Here is a 24,632-nt window from a genome sequence, read left to right as displayed (position 1 = left end):
TTGGTCGCGGGCTCGCGCCAGCGCCGTAAGCACACAATTAGTTTAAACTATGGCCCCGCCCCCTCGCGCCGCCCTTCAATTGGCCCCTGTCGGCTGGCGTCGCACGCAAGAGCACGCTGGAGGACCCGGGAAAAGGAAGTGTGAAGGCCACTGGAAAGGGAGAAAGGGTGTCACAACTTCCGGACCCCGGCCCTCGGCTTGAGGGCGAAGGCAAGTACAAATCGCTGCATTGCCCGCGGCCTTGGAACCCAGCCCCTGACGGACTACAGCTCCCGGTAGGCATCGCGGCAGCGCCTACGGCGCTCAGCTGGGACGTAGTGACATAGGTAGTTACCATAGAGTTGCTCTGAGTAACCCTGAGATAGTGGGACGCAGAGGCTGGAGGGGAAGCAACTGCGGGTGAGTTGGGCGGGAAAACAGGAAACCTGCTCTAGGGGACAAGAACTCTATGGAGAGGGGAGGGGCACCCAGAAAGACTAAGATCTTCCTTTCTCGGGGACCTGAGACCTCCCCGCCTTACCCCTTAATCCCTTTTCGCAGTGAACAAGACACAAACCCATATGGGATAGACGGGCGCGGGGAGGGAAGGGAAGGCTGAGACACAAACCCAGACAGATTTGGGGGTGCTTAAGAACCTCCCCCATCACAAAGATGGGACCCCCTAATACTACTGTCTCAAATCCCTGACACATCCTGGGAGATCTGAAACGCCTTCAGACATAGGGTTGGTTTTCCTCTGGTCGACTGAGACCCTCTTCAAGACATGGGAGTAAGATTAGAATAAATCACAGTCCCTAATTCTGGATTTGTAGGAAACTTTCTGGGGCTTGAACTGCCCCTTTCCTTCCAAGCAGGAAGACCCCAGGGTAGAGCCTCCTTTTCAGAGAGTCAGCAGGATCTTCCCACACATACTTATTAGGGGTCCTGTCCTTAAATTACCTCTTCTCCCTACACCTCCTCTGTGGTCTGCTTCTCCAAGTTCTGCAGTCAGAGCTTCACTCCTTTTACAGTCTTCATGACAGATCTGTTACAACTTACCCAGTGTCTTCACATCCAGTCTTTCTTTTGAGCTTGGTGAGTCCAAGGATATTTATCCCCATTTCACAGATTGGAAAACTGAAACCTAGAGAGGAGCAGTGACTTGCTGGAGGCCACACACCAAGTCAGTGACAGCTAGGACTAGACCCCTGTTTGCCAACTTCCAGCCAAGTCTCTAGCTTGAGCCTACAGCCTCTCTAGCTTAAGGACTTGTTCAAAGTAGTAAGATAAACTGCCCCAGGGAAAAGAAACTTGTATCGCCTACATTGAGTTATTTACATTTCAGCCTGAATGGGTTTCAGATCCTTCCTTGAAAGTTTAAATGGGGAAAGAGAACTAGAGAGACTAAAGACAATGGGAATCAAACAGATTTAACTAAACAAGAAGTAAACAGTCTTGCTAACACAGCACCCATGTCTGATGCTGCCATGATTAGTTAGCTTCTGGCTGGCTCCTAGCTGGCCCTGATTGGTCCACTTACTGTCTTAAAGCTCCCCCATGCTTGGTCCTAGGCCCACTTCCCACCTCACTCTAAGATTCTCTTCTTGGATATTCTCATCCACATCCACAACTTCATTTACCACCTATATGCAGATGTACGGGAGTGTGTATCTCCAACCCCACCCAACCCTCATCTCCAAGCTCCAGATCTATATAACCAATTGCATCTTCAACATCTCCTTCAGGATATCTCAAAAACATCCAAACTCAACATGTTTGCAGCTGAACTCATAATCCCTATGTACTCCAAGCCTGAATTTCTTCCAGTGTTCTCACCTCTGTCCACCATTACAGAAGTCAAAAAAACAAGCATTATCTTTAATACCTCTTTCATTTCCCATCCATCATAAAATCCTGTCCGCTTTACTCCTAGTATCTTTTCTCTAGTCGTAGCTACCATCACATCCTTCCTGCCTTCCCTCCGAGCCATTTTGCATACTGCAACCAGAGTAATCCTTCAAAATGCAAATCTGAATTGTTCACTTTCCCCACAATACCCCCAATTAAAAATATACCTTGGGATTCCTATTGCTCTTAGCATCAAGCAACATCTCAGCTTGGCTCCTACCCACCTCTCCAGCCTCCAGTCTAACCATACATTTCCCTCCCACTCTCCCTCCAGTTATATGGCCTTCTTTAAGGTCTTCAAAATTTCAAGTAACCACTTACCATAGAGCCTTCGCACATGCTGTTATTTCTTCCTGGAATGTTCATCTTTTCCCTCTGCCATAGTTAATTTGTACGTATCCTTCATATTTCTCTCGATCACTATTTTTTTTTTTTTTGGCCGAGCCGCGTGTCATGTGGGATCTTAGTTCCCCCACCAAGGATGAACCCGCACGCCCCTGCATTGGAAGCACAGAGTCTTAACCACTGGACCGCCAGGGAGGTCCCTCTCAATCACTTCTTTAGGACTATCTCCCCTGACTGCCCAGAGCAGCTCAGATCCCTCAATTATAGCAACGTCGTGTCCCTCTCCTTTATAGTGTTATTCACTGTTGCAATGTTTAACATATTGTTAAGTACCTACTACTTGCCTCCACTGTCAGGATACAACCATGAGAAAAACATGGCTTCTGCCCTGGTGGAGTTTATGTACACACAGATAGTAAGGAGATAATACTAGTGTTACGAGTGCTACCAAGGGTAAATATAGGGTGTTATGGGAGTCCAGAAGAGAAGTCGCACATCCAGACTTGGGCATGAGGGTAGGCTCCTCAGAAAAAAGGGAAACCGGAGCTGAGTCATTAAAAATTAGCAAGGCAAAAAGAAGAAACTGTACTCCAAGCAGAGAAAGCTGGACGTGCAGAAGCCCAGAGGCAGGTGCAGGGAACTTACTCCGAGTAGTTGCATTTGGCTGGCCTGCAGAATTGGAGGTGAGGATAAGAGATGGGAGTAGAGAGATGGGCAGGAACCAGTTTGAATTTGGGGCCTACCTTTGGCACCTAGAAATATAACTTCCCAGAATACATTAGATTATGTGGAAGACTTTTCATGACGGTCTTTGGTTTTTCTTCCACCTGTAGCCCATAAATAGAAACCCTCACTAGGCCAGGCTGTTGAATCTCCTATCAGATCTCTTCATCTCAATATTCCTCACAGCTTCCTGGGCCATAATGTTGCTACTTACCTGAGAGAGAGAAGAGACAGGCTATCAACAAATCAAATTCCAATTGTTAGCAATTTCCAAAAACTAAAAACAAATTTCCATCATCAACTTGGGATTGGTTAAATGAAGTTAAATTAAGTAAAGTTTTTTTTTTTTGGTACGCGGGCCTCTCACTGTTGTGGCCTCTCCCATTACGGAGCCTGTTCCGGACGCGCAGGCTCAGCGGCCATGGCTCAGGGGCCCAGCCTCTCTGCGGCATGTGGGATCTTCCCGGACCGGGGCACGAACCCGTGTCCCCTGCATCGGCAGGCGGACTCTCAACCACTGTGCCACCAGGGAAGCCCAGTAAAGTTTTTTTTTATATATAATTTTATTTATTTAATTTTATTTTTGGCTGCGTTGGTTCTTCATTGCTACACGCGGGCTTTTTCTAGTTGCAGCGAGTGGGGGCTACTCTTTGTTGTGGTGCGCGGGCTTCTCTTTGCGGTGGCTTCTCTGGTAGCGGAGCATGGGCTCCAGGCGCACGGGCTCAGTAGTTGTGGCACATGGGCTTATTTGCTGCACGGCATGTGGGATCTTCCCGGACCAGGGCTCGAACCCTTGTCCCCTGCATTGGCAGGCAGACTCTCAACCACTGAGCCACCAGGGAAGCCCTGCGTTGGGTCTTCCTTGCTGCGCGCAGGCTTTCTCTAGTTGCGGCGAGCGGGGGCTACTCTTCATTGGGGTGGGCGGGCTTCTCATTGTGGTGGCTTCTCTTGTTGCGGAGCACGGGCTCTAGGTGCGTGGGCTTCAGTAGTTGTGGTTCACGGGCTCTAGAGTGCAGGCTCAGTAGTTGTGGCTCATGGGCTCTAGAGCACAGGCTCAGTAGTTGTGGCGCACAGGCATATTTGCTCCACGGCATGTGGGACCTTCCCAGACCAGGGCTCCAAACTGTGTCTCCTGCATTGGCAGGCGGATTCTTTTTTCTTTTTTCTTCTGACTCCCAGGCCTTATTTTTTTTTAAATAGATCTTTATTGGAGTATAATTGCTTCACAATACTGTGTTAGATTCTGTTGCACAACAAAGCGAATCAGCCATATGCATACACGTCCCCATATCCCCTCCCTCTTGAGCCTCCCTCCCATCCTCCCTATCCCACCCCTCTAGGTTATCACAAAGCACCAAACCTATTTCCCTGTGCTATGCTGCTGCTTCCCACCAGCCAACTATTTTACATCCGGTAGTGTATATATGTCAATGCTACTCTCACTTCGCCCCAGCTTCCCCCTCCCACTACAAGTCCTCTAGTCCATTCTCTCTGTTCCTGCCCTGCAACTAGGTTCATCAGTACCACTTATTTTTTTTTTAGATTCCATATATATGTGTTAGCATACGGTATTGGTTTTTCTCTTTCTTACTTCACTCTGTATGATAGACTCTAGGTCCATCCACCTCACTACAAATAACTCAATTTCGTTTCTTTTTATGGCTGAGTAATACTCCATTGTATATATGTGCCACAGGCAGGCGGATTCTTAACCACTGCATCACCGGGGGAGCCCAAGTAAAGTTAAGGTAGGGTACACACAAATTCTATGGAACACTCTGCAGCTATTAAAAAGGGTAAGAGAGTCTACAACAATTTGAAAAGAAAAAAGTAGCTTTACAAAGGAACAGAAAGTATGTGTTTATTTTAAAATATACATAAGTTTGTTATATATGTCTTCTAGGAGGTTATATTCCCAAACTGTAAATCATGAGCGTTCTTGGAGAGTGAGATGGAGAGCCACACTTTTCGTTTTCACTTGATGTATCTCTCTATGTTGTTTGACTTTATTCAGCTATCACGTTAACTTTTAAAATTAAAAAAGAAAAACAGTAGGGCTTCCCTGGCGGTGCAGTGGTTGAGAGTCCGCCTGCCGATGCAGGTGACACGGGTTCGTGCCCCCGTCCGGGAAGAACCCACATGCCGTGGAGCGGCTGGGCCCGTGAGCCATGGCCGCTGAGCCTGCGCGTCCGGAGCCTGTGCTCCGCAACGGGAGAGGCCACAACAGTGAGAGGCCCACGTACCGCAAAAAAAAAAAAAGAAAGAAAAACAGTAAATGATATTTCCAGTCGGGAGAAGAAAAACTCCAAAACAGAGCAGGTATGCCCCTAACCCTGTCATTCATCAATTCAGTCAACGTAGACAAATGAGGAAGGCGCTAGGGTCTGACTAGCTCCTGGTGATGAGGTTGAACAGCAGCTGGGAAAGACTGACTCCAAAAACATAGCCACTGGAGCGAGTAAGGCAACCTCAAGGCTCGTCAGTTCTCCCCAGCAGTCAGGTTCACTATGTGACACCTTGAAGATATCATTCATTTATTCCTTCATTTCTTTCATTTCTCCATTTATCCATCAAGGCTTTAGTGAATACCCAGGCTTGGTGCAGGGTAATGGTGGGAAGAGAGAAAGAAGTCTGACTTCTTTCCCTGTCCTCAAGCTTACAGGGAGGGAACAGGAAGTAGGTTATAAAGAAATGAGTACAGAGAGTACAACTGGTTCAATTTATTGAACACCTGCTACAGGACATACAACAGCTCTCAAGACAGGGTTTGTCTCCATTTTACAGATAAGGAAACAGGCTGTGATGAAATTTTATTCAAAGTACAGTGGGGGCATATATCAATTAGTTATTGTTGTATAACAAACCATCCAAAAACATGGTGGCTTAAAACAATGAACACTTATTATTGCTTCCAAGCCTCCGAGTCAGCCATGTGTTTCTTCTGGTCTTGGCAGGGCTCATTCATGTGTTTGCAGTCACATGTGGGTTGGGTGACTCTCGTGATCTTGCCTTCGGGTAGGCTGGCTATAGGCTAGTCTAGGATGGCCTCACCTGGGATCACTGGCTTTCTTTTTCACGTATCTCACCTACACGTTTCTCATATCCCTCCAGCAGGCTAACCATGTTCTCTTGGCACTGGCAAAGAGCACAGGGCAAGTCCTCTCTTTAAGCTTCTATTTGCTTCATGTTTACCAACATCCTGTTGGCCAAAGCAAGTCGCATGGCTGAACCCAGCATCAGAGTGGATGGAACTACAAAGAGGGCAAAAGAGATGGATACAGGGGAGACCATGATAGAGTTCATCAAGGGAATCAATCTGATACAGGGCACAATGATCAATTTTATCTGGAAAGAAAGTCTTCATCAAAGAGGGTATGCTAGAGCTGAGTACTGAAACATGAGAGTATTCACTAAGTATGCAGCTGTTTCTTAGAACTGGATGCAGGCTGGTTTGCCACAATCAATAGCAACCCAGCAGGATTTCCTGTGCTCTTTACAGACAGGGTTCTATTATTTGTATCTTGGCTTCATTCCTTCTGGTCAAGCATAGGGCAGCAGGCGCTGAACAAATGTTTGAAGAATTGAATTAAATATCTTACTGTGAATGAGGTGTGGACTGAAATAGCTGAACCTCGGAGCCAATTGTTAGAAAGTGCAGCTTAGCATCAACACCCCCAAAACAGAAATCCTTGTATTTGGCAGTTTCTCATTCATTCCTCCCACAAACATTTCCTGAGTGCCTGCTGTAAGCCAGGTTCTGTGTTAGATGATGAATAAGACACAACACTAGCTCACAGCCTGGGCTGGTGTTTAAATGGAGAAGACTAATAACCCTTTCCAACGGGCAAATTTGTCGAACTACTTGGGGCTCCATTTTATCTTTAATAAATAAATAAATTTATTTATGTATTTATTTATGGCTGCATTGGGTCTTCGTTGCTGCACTCGGGCTTTCTTTAGTTGCATCAAGCAGGGGCTACTCTTTGTTGCAGTGCACGGGCTTCTCATTGTGGAGGCTTCTCTTGTCGCGGAGCACAGGCTCTAGGCGCGCAGGCTTCAGTAGTTGTGGCACATAGGCTCAGTAGTTGTGGCTTGTGGGCTCTAGAGTGCAGGCTCAGTAGTTGTGGCACATGGGCTTAGTTGCTCCGCGGCATGGGGGATCTTCCCGGACTAGGGCTCAAACCCGTGTCCCCTGCATCAGCAGGCAGATTCTTAACCACTGCGCCACCAGGGAAGCCCCAGGGCTCTATTTTTAATACTAACTCATCCAGAAAAATGCTTCAGGAGCTGGTGCTACACAAAATCAGAAGTCCTTTGGAACTGCACTGAGGTTCTCTGATGGTCAAGATTAATGGTAAAAATCCGCCCTTAAATGTTTTAAGCTAAAATCCATGTCCTGTAGTGCTGAACTCTGGGGTCCCAACTTGAGAAAAGTATCCAGTCTTGCTCAGAGGCATCAAACTTCTTGTGGGTTCTCAAGTGGGACGCGTCTAGGTGAGAAGCAAGCCAGCTTCCTCTATTTCTACAAAAGAATAATGTGTTCTTTGTTGTGTCTGTAGATTTGATATCCAAAGATTCAGGTCTCCCCAATCAACAACCCATGCCCATCAGGCCAGTCTCACACTTGACAGAGAATTCATCTGTGAAGTGACTCAAGCCATCACTTACCCAAAGCTCAGTTGAGACTGCTGCTTTTTGAGAGGAAGACATTCACTTTCCATTCCTCTAAACCTGTTAAACTCTATCCTTCATATGTTAAGTCACCAAAAAAGGAATTTACCTAGACTGTGTTAAGCTTAAGCTGAATTATAAGCTCTCAGGTCCATGGTTTTTTAAGAGGAATTCCATTTTAAGAACATTTGTGAATTTCATAGTCTCTGGATACAAATTGTTTCTTTGAATTGAATGATGAGAATCACATATACTAAGGTTTCCACTTTTGCTTTAGTTGCCAGGAATTTCAGGGATAAATAGAGGCATAGTTTCCTAATTCCCTGGTTCATCTCTCTCTTCCTTTATTCTGGCTTCTAATCTTTCTCTTCCATGTTTTCATTTTCTATATCTGTACTGTCCAGTATGGTAGCCTCTAGTCACAAGTGGCTATTAAGCACTTGACAGGTAGCTTGTCCCAGTTGGGATGTGCTGTAAGTGTAAAGTATCTCAAATTTTAATATCAATTATATGTTGAATGATATTTTGGATAGATTAGGTTAAATAAAATATATTATTAAACATAACCTCACCTGTTTCTTTTGACTTTTCTACTAGAAAATTTTAAATTACATATGTGGAAAAAATATATACACATGGCTTGCATTTGTGATGTTCATTATATTTGTTGGACAGCTCTGTTCTACAAATCATCCTGTTTTATGAGTGTGTTATTACCATAAAATACCTCAAATCCTTTTGGAAAGCAAGTAAAGTAGTAAATGCAAAGGAGGTGACAGTAGTGGATGAAGTGAGAAGGGGAGGTTGACTGGGACATGTATTTGTCAGTCTATTTGTCTTTTGTTTGTGTCAGCTCTCCTCTTCACAGGTGAGTGGTGTTCTCATGGCTCTGCCCAGTCGAAAAATTCTCAGCTTTATTTGAGCTAATAAATTGGAAAGGATCTGATAAGACAATTCACACCACATTGTAAATGACTGATAACACTGTGTTCACCCCTCTCAAGGGGTATTTCCATTTTAACAGGGAACAATCCCTGAACCCAAAGGAATGAATCCCTAATGGTGGAGTTTCAGGCATCAGTGACAGGTGAGTGAGAGTGAGGCAGACTCTGGTCTTATATGTATGTATGTTTATATATGTATGACTACATTCAGGACGTAGCTGAAAGTAGGGTCTTCCGATGAAAAGATAATGGGGCCGACAGACAAGGTGAGCAGAGAAGGTAGCAAATCCCCATATGGGTCAGACTGCAAAGGGCTGTCAGACACCAGATCCAGTGCAGGCCCTCAGGGGTTTGTTAAGCAATAGAATAGCCCAGTTGATGTCACCAGAGGGTAGCTATAAAGACAGCCTTCATGGCAACTACTATGGAGTAGCAGAAAAGGACTCAGAGTAGGATTCAGAAGACTAGGATTGTAGTCCACAGCTGACTCACTGGCTTAACTTCGGGCAAGTGCTTTCACCCTGGGGCCTCAGTTTCTTTGGAAAGTAGAAATGGGTATTATAACTATCAATGAACTCTAAGGGATGTGAAGGTGCTCAGAGAAGTAGGAAGTGCCCTACAAATGCAAGGAATCATGATTGTTATCTTAAAGTAGAAATGCAGCCATGCAAACCTGGAGTAGTGGAGGGTATATAGCAGGCGTGGAGAGCTATGAGGAAACCTGAGGGCCAAACACCAGTCCTTCTCTGTCCTCCCAGGCTGAACCCGGATTCCCAGGGCCCATGCTTCCACCTGACAAATGATGGCTTGAGTTATGAACAAACAGGACTATACGAACACTTCGGTGCAAGAGCCCCCTGTGGACTACTCCTTCCGAAACATCCACGTGACCCAAGGTCAGCCCCCAGAGCACAGCATTCCACTCACCATGGTAGCAGGATGGGTGTGGTCCCTAGGGAGAAGCCAGTCTTCTACTTAAAAGCCTGAAGAGATTCTTTGCATAAGCATATGGGATATTTGTTGCTGCTGTTTTGGGGAGAGTAGTGGGTAGGAAGGTGGGAGTGGAAGAGTTTGGCCTTTTAAAAAATTACCAGCAAATCTGAAAGGACCCAGGGGGCTTTCAGGGTAACTGATGATCTTCAAAAGAAGCCAGGCTACAGCAAGACAGTCAGGTGGAAGAAAACAGGAGAGCCAGTCTATCAGCCAATAGTATATTCTCCACTTTTTACCTGGAGAGAAGAGACTAATGAAAGGAAAACACAGGCTGCTACAGAGTCCAGCCAACAGGCAGAACCCACTCTGAGGACACAAGCCTGTTCTGATCACTGGTAAAACATGTAAGGTCTTGTTATTAACAAACTGGCATGTTTCCAGTCTAAATATTTATTGACAAATTTTATATTCATTTCAGTCATATCCAAATTTATTCCATTATCACCCACACTTATTACAGGTCCCAGCACTGCCCACGCTCATTCCTGTTTTATCATTCAGTGTGTGTGTAAATGGGCAGCTAGTACCTTTCAGGAGGGGACAGAGGGAGGCTCTCATCAAGATCATATTCTCAAGAGAATGTGCTTCTTCCCAGGGAAGTTCTGCTGTCTTTGTTATCTGCTCTCATAAACACATCAGTACGTCTGCCTTCACAGAACACAGGTTGGCATCAACATAACCTAGAGCCATTATCTGGCTTTGGTTGACTCTCTTAGGCAAGCAGCGGCCACCTTTAAGTTCAGGAAGCACATGAATAGTTATCAAGGGTACTGGATACTACTTGGGTTTGGGTTTAGGGTACTTACTACTTGGGTTGCCGTCAGCTACAACAGTAACTCCCATTTGTTCTCTCATAGCACACACCCACTTGCCGTGATCCTCCTTTATTATGCACAGCGTCACTTCTGATTGATGTAGTCCATGTTTCACAGGGTTTTAGCTGCAATAATGGCTATGTACAAGATAGCTGAGGTGACAGAGGAAGGAGAGACGTATGGCTCCTACCTACCCTGAGAATTCCTAGATCTGAGTGGGGAGTGTGGCTTAGCCCTCTATGGTGTCCTCAGAAGGAGGGGAGAGACAAGTTACTATGACCAAGGATAACTGCACAGCACAAAACATAATCTGCACAGATGCCCTGTCTTTCATTTAACAGTTAAATCTTGAGCACCCACTATTATTAAGCCTTCTATATATGTGTGTTTAGGTCTGTACACGTATGCCAGGCATATGCTCCTTGCTGAGTGGGGAAGGGAGAAGGAGAGGCACATCTAAGCCCCAAAAGGCCAGTCCCCTCAGGTTCCCCAGGGCATTTGGCACACTTACTTAAAATTGGGGTTAGAGGACAGGGTAGAGTTTTGGGGTACCTGGTACACTATTTCCTGAATTAATCAATATATGGATCATAGAATCTGAAATGGCAGTGACTTTAGAAGGCATCCAGTCTACTACCTCCAACCCATAGTGCTCTAACTGCTCACAAACCCAGTTAAGGGAGTCCCATACCACACACCTACCAGCCCTTCCATTACAGGGTGAGGAATGACACAAGAAAGTTCTTCACATCAAACACGTGTTCTCTGTGGACACGTGGGAAAAGCTGCATGGCAACCCTTCATAGATATGAAGACAGAATAATGTCTTCCCCAGATCTTCCTGGGGCTAGACAACCCCTAGTTCTCTGAGTGTTGATATCTGTGGTCCAATTTCCAGACCCGCCTTGGCCTACTCTGAACAGGGCAGCTTTGACAGATCCTCAGGCAATGCAGTGCTCTGATGGAGTCTGCGGAGAGCAGCCTGGACACCCTCCTCCACCCATGATAACAGCAATCCCAGGCAGCCTCAAGTTCTAGGCAATGCCATCCCCAGTGGCTCCCCCTGAGCTGGGGATCAGCCCATGCTTGCTGGCATTCCCCAAGCTGCTGCCTCACCAGACTGGAGGCTAGTCCGTAGGTGGGCTTATTTTGATCTTAACTTTTACTCATCTCTCTTTTCATTTCAGGGTTTGCAGTCAGGCGATGTGAGGCTGGGGGTCAGGATTAGGGTTTATTCACGAGCTGGGGTACTCCGCTTCATGACCCTCCTGCCACCTCCCCCCCACCCTCAGGCCCCAACTGTGGGTCCACTCACTCCCGGACCAAGACAGAGAGCCACCTGGTGGATGCTGCCTGACCTGCAGCTGAGGAGAAAAAGTTCAAGCTGGGTGGGGGTGGAAGAGAAGTGTGTCTAGTAAGAGCTGAGAGGGTGAAGACAAGTGGACCAGTTCAGAAAGTACTACTTCCTTTCTGAGAGGCAGCTTTAGACAAGTAACTAAAGGCATAGAGGCAACAGGAAGCATCTAGTCACCTCAGCCAGAGCTGGTGTATGGTTCTGACTCTGCCACTGAGACTGTGAGCCTCCTGGTTCTCCCTGCCCTGGTTCTTAACTTCTTTAGTGGATGCCCCTCCCCCCACCCTCGTTCTGCTTGAAGAATCTTATCTATTTCTCTAACTTGTATACACTCTATGCTAATGATTCTCAAGTCTATGTCTCCTTCATATCCAACTGCTTACTCGGCTTCTCCTCTTTCTAGTACTATAGGAACCTCAGATATGCCAAGGCCAAGCCTGAACTCATCACCTTCCCAACTTTTCTTTTTTCTTTTTTTTTTGATTGATTTATTTATTTTTCTGGCTGCCTGGGGTCTTAGTTGTGGCACGCGGGATCTTCATTGCAGCATGTGGGATCTTTTCGTTGCGGCACACGCGGCTCTTTGCTGCAGCGTGTGGGCTCCTCTCTAGTTGTGGCGTGTGGGTTTTTCCTCTCTTTAGTTGTGGTGTGCGGGCTCTGTAGTTTGCGGCACGCGGGTTCTCTAGTTGAGACACGCAGGCTCAGTAGTTGTGGTGCGCAGGCTTAGTTGCCCTGCGGCATGTGGGATCTTAGTTCCCCGACCAGGGATCAAATGCACGTCCCCTGCACTGGAAGGCAGATTCTTTACCACTGGACCACCAGGGAAGTCCCTCTTCTCCTTTTCTTAATCCTGTATCAGTTCATAGGACTGGCATCTCACCAGTCATCAAGAACATTGGGCAATACCCTTGAATTTTTTTTTTTTTTTAACCGCGCCACACAGCATGTGGGATCTTAGTTCCCAGACCAGGAATTGAACCTGCATCCCCTGTGTTGGAAGTGCAGAGTCTTAACCACTGGACCGCCAGGGAAGTCCCAACACCCTTGAATATTATTCTACCCTTGCATCTAGTCAACCATCAAGTCATGCTGTTTGTATGTCCCTCATCCTTGCTTAAATGACTGAAAGAGCCAAATTGGTCTTCCAGTCCCACCCACTCCCTACAATCCATGCTCCACACTAAACCTTCAGTGATCTTTCTGAATTGAGAGAGCTGTATCATCTCCTTTGCTTTCAACCCTACAGTGGCTTCCCATCTTCTACAGGATAAAGTCTAAGATGCTCAGCCTGGTTTTCAAGGCTCCGTGTCTCCTTTTCCCTCCTTGCCCCCTTGTGTAGTACGTGTGTGTGTGCCCATGCTATTCCATACCTCTGTAACTTTGCTCATGCTCTTCTCACCTTTTCCACCCTTCTTTCCCTGGTTAACGTCTCCTAACCCACTGAGATATCCAGCTCAGGCTTCACCTTCCCTGGGAAACTTCCCTAAGCTCCCAAACTGGGTTAGGAGACCCTTTTCCGTGCTTCCACAATTTAAATAGCATTTATTATAGTATATTCACCGTTTGTTTTCATCTTTCCCATCTGAGCTCCTCCAAGGCATAAACATCTGCTTCACCCCTGCTCTATTATTCATACAGAGCTTATCTCTCATTTTGTTCACCATTGTATATCCAGTATCTGGCACACAGCAGATACTCAATACTAATGGAAGAGGGAGAGGACATCAAGAGTGTGTGACACTGAAGTGAATTCTATAGGCTCTACCAGTGGATAATTCTGGATTTTGTGCTTCAGCATCTTGGCTCAAGTCCAACACCTCTGCTTCTTGGTTTCCTCATCTATAAAATCTGCCTCCCTCCAACTCCCACACAGGGGTGGTATACAGAGGACCCAATGATACAATAGACCTGAGAGGAGCACGTGACCCAAACCAAGAGTTTGGGATGTGAAGTCTTTGACCCTTAATCCAAGCTCACTCTGACTGCTGGGGCCTGGGGAGCAGTGCATACAGTCGCACTGGACACAAGCATGGGATTCTGGCCCTGCCAGCTCCTCTAGCTACAAATTCTCCCAGTTCTGTTCCTTTGCCACCCCCCACCCCGAGCCAGAAAAGCAAAGATGACATACCCAAAGTTCACTCTGTCCCCACAGATCTGTTAAACGAGAAGCCACGGACAGGGCTACGACCACTAAGGCACGCAAAGTCAGGGAAGTCTATATCTCAGTCCCTGTGGCTGAACAACAACGTCCTCAATGACCTCAGAGACTTCAACCATGTGGTTTCACAGCTTCTGGAGCATCCAGAGAACCTGGCCTGGATTGACCTGTCCTTCAACGACCTGACTTCCATTGACCCTGTGAGTCCAGAGGGTGGACCTGAAGCCACCTTGTCCAGTCCCCAGCCTCTCCACCTCCCACATATTATCAAGGAAGTAGTGAGGCAGCATGGTGCCCTGCAAAGCACATGGCTGTGGGCTCAAATAGATATAGGTTCAAATACTAGATCTGCCTCAGACTGTGACCTTGGGCAAGCTCCTAACCTTTCAAAACCTCAGCCTTGCTGTCTGAAAAATGGGGATAATATGCCAGCATTATAAACATTTTGTGAGGATTAAATGAGAACAAATGAAAAGCAACCGGCACATAGCAAGCCTTCACATAGGAGGCTGAAGTAAAATCGTAGCTTATTATTGGGCACCCACTGTGCTTTGTGCCAAGTTCTTTTGCAGAGGTAGGTACTAAAAGTACAGCAGTTACTTTCCATGAACTCAGGCTAAATTTTAAGAAACAAACAAAACTGGCCCCTTTTCATCCAGGATCTGTGCTAGAGGGGAAAGGAGTTAGAGTATGACTTGTAAACTGTTCCCCAGGTGCACTGATCTCAATTTAACTACTATTTTAAAAGCTCTTATGTACCTAGCATGATGCTGTCCCCTGTCCCCTGTTGTGATAGAATCTTAGAACACCAAAGCTGGAATGGTCTTCAGTGAAGGGACAGCTAAGGCTCAAGGAGAAGCAGGAGAGCCCAGGCACCTGGCAAGTCAGTGGCAGTGATAGGACCCAGGCCCATACCTTCTGCCCCTCGGATCACAGTGCTCTGTCAGTGTGGTGCCCCTGTACCCCTTCAAAGGCAAATAAAAGTAGGTTGGAATCAATCTAGTACGGCTCTGGGGGTGACAAATCATTCCCCAAACTCTTCCTTCTCTGCCCACAAGTCAGTCCTGAGCACAGATACACGGCTCTGTCCAGTCTAGCTTCCGGTTTCCTTCCCCAACAGGTCCTGACAACTTTCTTCAACTTGAGTGTGCTCTATCTCCATGGCAACAGCATCCAGCACCTTGGAGAGGTGAACAAGCTGGCTGTCCTCCCTCGGCTCCGCAGCCTGACACTCCATGGGAACCCCATAGAGGAAGAGAAGGGGTATAGGTAAGTGCCCTGCCTGGAGGTGGGCTCCGCTGGGCTCCCATGAGGGAAAGGAGGAGCGTTAGGGTTAGAAACCTAACACCATCCTTCTGCTATGCTTGGACCAGGGAAGGGAGTAGAGGGCTTTAGGCATTTCTTGATGTCAGTCAGGATAAATTCAGTCTCCCCCACACTCTACTCAAGTCCCTCCATTCCTTGCAGTCAGAGGAGATAGGAGCGACTGGTGGAGGGGGAAAGGGGTTCTAGAAGGGGGCCTGACCCCCAGCCCAAGTCTTCCCCACAGGCAATATGTGCTGTGCACTCTGCCCCGTATCACCACGTTCGACTTCAGTGGGGTCACCAAGGCAGACCGTTCAACAGCTGAAGTGTGGAAACGCATGAACATCAAACCCCAGAAGGTCTGGATCAAGCACAATGCACTGTGAGGTTCCAGGGACCCCAGCAGTCCTGAAGGCCTGGGGATGCTCAGCTTGGTTTGACAATAAATGATTTGAGCTGTTCAGCAGAAGTCTCTTATACCATGTAAAGATGCCCCCCAACTCAGGCAAGCGCCTGTAGCTCTGGTCTTACTTCACTGGAACAAGGAGGAAGTGGAAGGAGAGGCCTGCTGGCTTGGGACGCAGGAGACCTGGGCTGATTGCATGGCCTTGGGAAACTTATCTAACCTGTCTGGGCCCCTTTTCACTCTTTAGGTCAGATATCCTGAGGTTAGAGTTGCTTCGCAGAGCACCAAGGTTCTGTGGAGATGCCTCAGAGGCTTCCATGACAGGAGGCCAATAAGATGGGCTGTGACCTCTGAACCCCTCACTTCAATCAATCAGATGAGAGTAGTTCCACTGTCGTGTTTACATATCACGATTCTACTTAAGATTTCACTTGATAAAAAGAATCTTCTGCTTGAAACTATGTGTCTGCTGACTCTGTACCAGGTGCTGTTGGTCTCCCTGCATACATCCACTCCCTCACCAGGCTTCTTGGTAATTCCACTGAGCCTGAGGCAATACCCACAACAGTGAGAGCTGCCTCAGATTCAAGTTCAGCTTTGACAGTGTTCCCATCACTGGAGGAGGGACAAGCTGAGTCTTATCATATCTGAGTTTAGTGCAGGCCAAGTCTCAGCTAAGACCTGGGAACCCTGAAGCCTTATCTCCTTGATTCCTTTTAGTGTCCCTAGAAGATGCCCCCTCCCCATCCTCCACCTCGCTGCTCACAGACCTGAGTAGCCAGAAGTAAGTAGTAGTGGGGTGGGCAGGACACAGGGGCTGGAACCAGCACACAGATGGATACACTTCCTTTATCGAGGGTGACAAACCAAACCAAAACAAAAAAAACCAAACATGTAAAAACCCAGGGTGCTAGAAATACAAACTCAATTCATTCAAATTCAAGCTCATCCAGACCCTGGTCACAAGCCCTCGTGAGGTGCATGTGAGCACCAAGTCAGGGAGAGGGGGACAGAAATGAGGCCAAGAAAGGGTAGGCAGGGGGTCCTAAGAGGCCCCCTAGTGATCACCCTCACACCGGCACCTGCACCTTCCCAGTGACAGTGAAGACCTACCAGGCCCTGTCCCTGTGACCCCCACCCAACCCGTGGCCAGGGCTTTGAAGGCCAGTCCCAAATGGTTCTACCCTCCCCTGTTCCATCCTCACTTGCTCAGGCTTCTCGCCTCACTCTTCTCCTCCTCCTCCACTTTCTTCTGTGATTAGTAGCAGGTTAGGATACTGTATAAGCCACAGTGAGGCTGGGGGCCAGGGGAGGCAGGGTGGAGACGGAGTGAAGAGAGGAGAAGAAGAGCTGTCCAGGGACCCCTCTCTTCATGGAATCCCAAACTGTACAACCAGCTCCTCTTTTGCGTCCACACGGATCTGAGAAAGTGCACTGTAGGCATAAGCAGCTATCCTGGAGACCTGGGACAGAGGGACCGGGAGAGAGGAACAGAGAGACAGGTGAGAAGGGAGATCCGGAAGCAGGCGGAGGGGATGGGTGGCCAGAGAGGGAATGATGGGGGACAGGGAACCAAAGAGAAAGGCAGGGATGGGAAAGACAGAAGGGAAGAACAAAGGGTAGCAAAAGAATGAAGGTTTAAGAGAGGGGATGGGGAGAAGAAGAAAAGTAAGAGTGAGGTGGGAGTGAGCAGGGCCCACAGGCTACCAGGCTCCCTAACTCCACTTCCCTACCTCCTCTGAGGTGGAGGGGCGAACCCTGTGCCTCGCTGCCACCCAGCGGCAGGGGCGGGGCGAGGGGTGGCTCACCTGCTGCAAGTCGGCGAACGGGACAGGCTCGCTGGCCAGCACTTGGTGAGGCTGGCTGGTGAGGGACGGCAGCGGCGGCAGCTTCTTCCAATGGGTCAGGCTGCTGCTCAGCACAGCCAGGCGGGTGCTGGCCGAGGGGGAGGAGGGGGGACAGGCAGTCAGGCCACAGTCGGCCCAGCCAGCCCAGGCAAGCTTCACTTCCTCAGACCAGAGAAGTAGGTGACAGGAGCCTCAGCTCACCACAAACCCACTCCAGGCCGACCTCCTTTAGTCTCCATACCCTTGAGTGTCATGGGGCAAACTGGCTCAACAGGACCATCTACTGAGGCACCCAAGTGACTTGGGGCCACCCCCCAGGCCACACCCAAAGGAGAAGCCCGGACTGGGGCCCAGGCTCCAAAGCTGGATCAGAGGGAGGGGAAGGGAGGGGCCCAAGCAGCCTGAGGGATCCCAGCCGGCCAGAGGCTCACCTGTACTGCCTCGCCCGGTCCATGTACTCGTGCTGCTCCATGCCCTGGGAGTCTGCAGCAGACACGTCGATGATGTTGCTTTGGGGAGAAGAGGCAGAGAGGACATAACAGGTGCTTCCGAGATGGACAAACAAGACTCACTGCCAGGTGCCAACTCCAGGGCTATCTGACACCAGTGTCCCTGCCTGCCCACGGGAGCAGGGCTGGGCCCAGAGGCACCTCTTCCCACTGATCTTATCCCATCCCCCACGTCCTGGGCCTGGCTCTCCATCCCAGTCTTTAATATGGATGAAGGAGGTCTGCCCCAGGCCCGGTCCTGTGATGCCCACCTGGCTGTCTTGGCGAGGATGGAGGAGAGCAGTGCCTGCTCATCGGTGCGAGCGGAAGGCAGGCTGTGATAGTTGGGCTCGGCTCCATTGAGGGCTTTGGTGGGTGGGCTGCTAGGGTCCAGCAGCAGCTTCCGCTCCTCTCGGTCCTAGGAGAGGCCATGGGGGTAGACATCAGCCCTGAGGCCCTTAGTCCAACCCACCTTTATTAGGCTCTCTTCTCAGCCCAGCTCTGACCTTTAAGCACCAAAAATATTTTTATTAGGAATATCCCAAGTGCCCAACTGTACGGAATGTCGGCTCTAAGACTCAGATCCTGCCTGCCCTTGGAAGCTAAGCTAAGCTAAGCTGGTGGTTTAGGATGAATTAAAGTGGAACCAAGCAGTCTTAGAGGCCCTGAAAAGACGGGCAGAGGCACAAAGCAGGTATTTAGTAACAGCCCTGCAGCTTCAGAAAATGATCCAGGGCTTCCCTGGTGGTGCAGTGGTTAAGAATCCACCTGCTAATGCAGAGGACACGGGTTCGAGCCCTGGTCCGGGAAGATCCCACATGCCGCGGAGCAACTAAGCCCGTGCACCACAACTACTGAGCCTGCGCTCTAGAGCCTGTGAGCCACAACTACTGAGCCCCCGTGCCACAACTACTGAATCCCGCATGCCTAGAGCCTGTGCTCTGCAACAAGAGAAGCCACTGCAATGAGAAGCCCGCACACAGCAACGAAGACCCAACACAGCCAAAAATAAATAAATAAATTTAAAAAAAAAGAAAAAAGAAAATGGTCCAGCCCCCAGCAGAGAAAGGATATTGGAGACTGGAAGACAGAGGAGGTGGAAAATACCAAAACGGAAAATACCAAAACAGTGGGGTGTAGAGGAGAAACTAATACAAGTCAGGAGCCCAAGAATGGCCCTCCTAATCCCCCAGACCAGATCCTCCCCAGCAAGGCTGTCTGCTCCCAGGATGGAGAGGCCCTGTGAGGCCAGACAAGGCCCTGGGCCCCAAGGAAAAGCAAGTCCAACCTCTCAATGGCCATTCCTCATATTATCTCAGGACAGGAGTTCCAGCTGCAAACTCTGGGCCCCACAGTCCGAGTGTCCCTTCTTTTTCTTTTCTCTTTTTTTAAATAAATTTATTTATTTTATCTTTGGCTGCGTTGGAGCTTCATTGCTGCGCATGGGCTTTCTCTAGTTGTGGCGAGTGGGGGCTACTCTTCGTTGTGGTGCATGGGCTTCTCATTACCATGGCTTCTCCTGTTACCGAGAATGGGCTCTAGGCGCGTGGGCTCTAGAGTGCAGGCTCAGTAGTTGTAGCACACGGGCTTAGTTGCTCTGCGGCATGTGGGATCTTCCCAGACCAGGGCTCAAGCCCGTGTCCCCTGCATTGCCAGGCGGATTCTTAACCACTGCGCCACCAGGGAAGCCCTTTTTTTAAAAAATTATTTATTTATTTGGCTGCACTGGGTCTTAGTTGCAGCGTGCAGGATCTTTAGCTGCGGCATGTGGGCATCTAGTTCCCTAACCAGGGATCGAACTTGGGCCCCATGCATTTGGAGCATGGAGCCTTAGCCAATGGACCACCAGGGAAATTCCCAAGTCCCTTCTTTTATTTTATTTTTTTTAATTTTTTAAACATTTATTTATTTATTTTGGCTGCACCAAGTCTCACTTGCGGCATGCGGACTCCTTAGTTGTGGCATGCAAACTCTTAGTTGCGGCGTGCATGCGGGATCTAGTTCCCTGACCAGGGATCGAACCCAGACCCCCTGCATTGGAAGTGCAGAGTCGTACCCACTGGACCACTAGGGAAGTCCCCAAGTGTCCCTTCTTGAGGGCAGGTCCCTTCTACTCTCAGGTGATCACTCTCCTCTCTTCCGATGCTCTCTTTGTGTGGGACTCCCAGAACCAAACTTGGTGCTCCCGGTGTATCCTTACCTGAAAAGTTGGAGTTGTTCCCTCCCTTGCCAAGCCACCACACCTCTGTGAATGTGGTTTCATTAGTTTCAGCAGCCCTGTTTCTGCTAGCCTATGCTAATCACTACAACCCCCAGAACTGACCTGGGACCAAACCAAGTCTCCCTGGTCCTGTATAATTCTATGTGTTATTTCTCCTCGTTTTAGCCCCTTGTTCTTATCTACTGCAATCTTTCTGAATACAACCCTGCCTTGAGCCCATCAGCTGCAAATCCCTGCTGGCTTTGTGTCAGCTGCAAACTGGATAAGTGGATATGCTGGGTATCTATCCAAAGCATAAAGAACAAGGGTACCCAGGACAAAACCAGAGACAAGGGTGCATCCTGGCTAAAGCGGACTCACCAGCCCTCACTGCCAGACCACTGGACTCCTTAGTGTTCCGTTTCAGGCCTATCTCAGTTCCTACCAGACTTTCACACTTGCAGGCTCCCAGCTCCCCTGCCCACAACTCCACAACTCTCCTTACAGAGGATACTTCCTCCTACCCTGCTTGCCCTGCCCTAGGCAGGGCCAGCCTTTTGACATTACTCTTCTGTCTCAAGCCTAGGTTGCCCATGTCCCCAGTTCCCAAGAGCATGAGACAGAAGCTATGGGCTTCTTCCTCATCAGCTCCCAACTCCTAGACACCCCGACCCCCTAAAACACAAGCTAAGTACTAAAAACAAGATGTTTGCCAAAGATTAAACTATCTCTAAGGAAAGCCAGCTCCATAATGAAGCCGGAGTTTGCTTCTTCTTATATGTCCATCTTTTCCCCAGCCCCAATTCAGACAGATCCTCCTGCAGGATAAGGGGTTCTCCAAGAACAAGGTTGTTTTCCTGAGACCTAGACTCCTGGAAGAGGCCATGCTACCACAATTAGAGCGGACAAATAACATCACCCCATCCCCAAAAGGGTGACTGGAGCATGGGGGAGGTTTTCACACCAACGTTTGTCCTGGAGTCAACGTCAACCTGGGAGTCAGAGCTTCACTGCCTACTGTAGCACAGACATGTATGTGGCGTATCACTAGCCACCTGGTCTGTGGGCACAGCTAGAAGACACAAGTCTGCCCAACGGATAAAGACATGACTTGTCATCAAAATACCTTGCCTGTGGCACTTCTCAGCTCTGTAACCTTGGCTAAATCACTTAGCCTCTCTGAAGTTTTTCTTCACATTTAAATAGACATAACTGGTACCTATATGACAGATGTTTTGGCAAGAATCAAGTGGGATAACTGTAAAAGGTCTTTGAAAACTGTAACATGTTATACATTTCTCTTTATTATTATAACAAAGGGTCCAATATGAGAGTGTGAGAGGGGCCTGCCCAAGACCCGAAAGAGGGGACAGTGAATGGTTTTGGCTTGTAGACCAGGTAGTAAGCAGACCTTCTCCACGTGAGGCCTCAAATCACCCAGGACTGATCAAGCACCATCTCTGGGGGTTAAAAACAGAAATGAAAGCCCATCAAGGGGAAGGTGGAGATTCAAGAAAACCGCAATTCCAGCTAGAAGCTGGTATCCTTTCTCATAAAGAGTTAACCCTTGACTCATTCCCTGCAAGAGTCCATATTATGGTTTAAGGGACAATTTCCCATTAAACCTTAGCTTTCCCAGTAGGCAGGGATATTGCCTCCTATTTCTAACAGGCTGGAGTGAAGTGTGAAGTACTGGCTGTATGGCATGCCTAACATAAGGCACAGACATATGTATATGTTCACTGGGCATTTGGAGGCTTAATGAGGCCCAGGGGCCACCCATCCCTCTCATACAAGTGACATTTTCCCCAGCTTAAGTCCTTGACCCAAAATAGATTAACATGAGTCACTGGGGAAAGACCTACTTCCCATTTACCAGTGATATAATCCGTTTCTGTGACCATCTACTCCACTGGACTGTGAGCTACTTGCTGAAACCTTTCTACAGTTTTTGTCTCTATATGTGTTGAAATATACAATCCAGGCTTAGAGGTAACCAAAAAGGCAAGTGGCCAACAACTTGAGACTTCATCCTTGAAAAGGTCTTCCCCTCCTCAAAGGAGGTCAGGCAGGCAGGGCAAGGATTTAAGTGTGGCAGGAAGTTAGAATACACCAAGGGGAAGAGACAGAATTTAAAACTGTACAGGCCTTCCCAGCCTAATTCTTTCTGCAAAAGGATCAGATCTACAGCCAAATTCCCAGGACAAACACCCTTCTAGCTAGAGGAACCCTGAGGCCCCAGGTAGGGACTGCACTGAGGCAGGCCAAACTGAGCTCCCCAGGCCACCTCTCTTTCCCCCCCAATCTAGCCAAAGCTAAACCCGATTTGTTGCTTTCCAACTTCCCACAGGTCCTGATGTCCTCACTGTGTCTATTAAAACCTTCACTGATCAACTCAAATGACACCAACTTCCATAGGCCTTCTCCGACCCCAGATCAGCAGTGACCTTCCTTCTTCAACCCCAGGGATTCAGAGTATACACAGATTCCCGATTCATATCGGGACACTCTAACTCAGAGCCTCAGCTTACCCACCTTTACAATGGATTCACAAAGCCCGCTAATACAAAACACAGAGAAGGAAGCTGGGAAGAAAGTGCTTCCCCGAGACCTAGGCTGAAGATCCTTGAAATTGTAAACGTCTGAAGGTAGGGAAAGATGGAAGGCGCGCGAGCGAGCGGGACACGCGGCTGCCTGCACATCCCAACACAGGGGCTGTGCAGAAAGAAATGAGGCTTTAAAAGGGGTAGCAGCCCGGCCCGGCGTCTCCTCTGTAATCTGTCCTCTCCGGGCCCCCGTACTCAGTGAGCCCTGAAGTCCTGCTGACCCTCTTCTGCAGCCTTTTCTCTGGGCCCCATGCCCCAGGATCTCTGCCCTCACTCCCGAGCCCCGCCCGCGGCGGCCGCACCTGGTCCGAGTCCTCGTTCTCGCTGCTGTAGCAGCACCCCATGGCGGGGGTCGGGCCGGGCGCTCAGGCCGCGCCGAGGAGGGACGGCGTCCGTCAGGAGCCCTTCCGGTCACATGACCCGCGCCTGCATCCAGCAAGTAACCACCGCCCCCGCGCCTACCCCTTCCCAGAGGAGCTTAGCCGCCGCGGCTGCCGCCGGAACCCCGGCTTCCGGCCCCGCCCCTACCACGTGATCTTAGCCAACCAATGGGAAGGCACACGCTGCGTGACAGGCCGTGAGACACGTGATGCAAGGAAAGGGAGGGGCGGATCATATGACTACAGCCTCTTCCGGGTCTCAGCCGGAGACTTCCACTGACGGTTATAGAAGCACTCGTGTTAAGTGTATTATGTGTTCCCGTGGGCGCCAGGCTACCTTTGTGGGCCAGTGAGCGAATTTATACCAACTGCCGTCATGAAATACTCTCCTAAATGCCTTTAGAGGGGCGAGTAGGACCCAGGCTCTATGCTCCAAGAGTACACACCGATAGGCCCAGTTGCCTGGTGCCAAGGCTGGCGACATACAGAGGGTGTGTCACCCAACCTGGACTGGGGATCTGAGACTTACTGGAAGAAGGGACCTTATACCTTCACAAACCGAAGCAGAGTGGAGCTCAATCCTGGTGGAGGAGATAGAGGCCACCTCAGTGATCTCCTTGCCCTCAGGCATTTCTCTTCAATCTTGCCTTTTTACAGCAGTCATAGTAATCTAACACACAAAGCTCACAATCAGTGCGCTTCTTAGAAGCATCCCACATCTTCCCTTGGACTCAACACAAGTCCAAGTCTGTCGTGCAAGATCTTGCAGAGCCTGACACCCACTCCAAGCCCAGGGCAGTGGAGCAGGGGTTGGGGGAATGCCTCACCAACCACAGGGAAATACTTGGAGTTTCCTGATTGACTTTCTGGACTTTACACACATGGCCTGGCACACTGTCTCCCCACCCGGTCTGCCTGCCCAAAGCGCCTGTGTTCATGGAGCATGCCTTCTAGTGCTCACATTATATTCTCTGTTCCTGTGTCAGTCTCTTCTAACAAAGGTGGAGTTCCAGGGGGACAGGGACAGGATCCGACTCTTCTCTGTGACTCAAGCCTTGGCACTTGCTTAGGATTTGGAATTATTGAGTAACTCACAACCTCCCTTTCACCTTGGCTCACACCATACCCTATGTCCTGAACCAAGGGATTTGAGGAGAGGTCACCAAACCCAGTAGCTTTATTACCCCTCAAATCAAGACCCCGGAGTTCTGTAAGTTCTTTGAGGGCTCCTGAAGGGTAGGAGGCAGCTCAAGCTTGTACCTGGGGTTGGTAACTTGAACTGCAGGTCTCAGGTGACAGCAGCAGCCTCAGCATCAATAATTGACAGCAAGTCCAGCCTGCCTCAGGGTTCTTCCCCACCCCAAGGACTCCCCCTCCTGTCCTATGCTCTGATCTTCCCCAAGCAGGAGCCTCCAGCCCAGGTAAGCGGGGCCCTTGAGTGTGGGTTCCCAAGCGCATCAATTCAGATTCACCGTCACTCACCTACCTATTCACCCCATTCATACACTCC

General features: G+C 49.0%; 2 protein-coding genes across 6 annotated transcripts; one reads left to right on the top strand and one right to left on the bottom strand.

The window, feature by feature from the left end:
• The first annotated feature begins 150 nt into the window (after window positions 1–150).
• LRRC51 (leucine rich repeat containing 51) lies at window positions 151–16,324 on the top strand. Of its 5 annotated transcripts, none has more exons than XM_060018338.1 (6): window positions 152–275; window positions 8,631–8,713; window positions 9,329–9,466; window positions 13,885–14,090; window positions 15,011–15,159; window positions 15,440–16,323. In XM_060018338.1, exons 3-6 carry the CDS (start codon window positions 9,385–9,387, stop codon window positions 15,579–15,581), a joined length of 579 nt encoding a protein of 192 aa, XP_059874321.1. In that variant the 5' UTR covers window positions 152–275; window positions 8,631–8,713; window positions 9,329–9,384; the 3' UTR covers window positions 15,582–16,323. The 5 variants fall into 5 exon arrangements, with proteins under 5 accessions (XP_059874325.1, XP_059874321.1, XP_059874324.1 ...); XM_060018341.1 differs by having other exon boundaries at window positions 175–275; window positions 8,651–8,713; XM_060018339.1 differs by lacking the exon at window positions 152–275 and adding an exon at window positions 368–399.
• Window positions 16,325–16,432: 108 nt separating this feature from the next.
• Window positions 16,433–23,234, bottom strand: LAMTOR1 (late endosomal/lysosomal adaptor, MAPK and MTOR activator 1). The gene is made up of 5 exons (XM_060018343.1): window positions 23,045–23,234; window positions 18,209–18,354; window positions 17,880–17,957; window positions 17,410–17,536; window positions 16,433–17,064 (listed from the first exon to the last, which is right to left on the bottom strand). The coding sequence occupies exons 1-5, from the start codon at window positions 23,084–23,086 to the stop codon at window positions 16,972–16,974; spliced, it is 486 nt and encodes a 161-aa protein (XP_059874326.1). The 5' UTR covers window positions 23,087–23,234; the 3' UTR covers window positions 16,433–16,971.
• Window positions 23,235–24,632: the final 1,398 nt, after the last annotated feature.

Source organism: Delphinus delphis, chromosome 8, assembly GCF_949987515.2.
Source record: "Delphinus delphis chromosome 8, mDelDel1.2, whole genome shotgun sequence".
In the NCBI taxonomy this organism is placed as follows: domain Eukaryota; kingdom Metazoa; phylum Chordata; class Mammalia; order Artiodactyla; family Delphinidae; genus Delphinus; species Delphinus delphis.
Note: the sequence above shows the minus strand (reverse complement) of the source record. Positions and strands in the feature narration are given on the sequence as shown.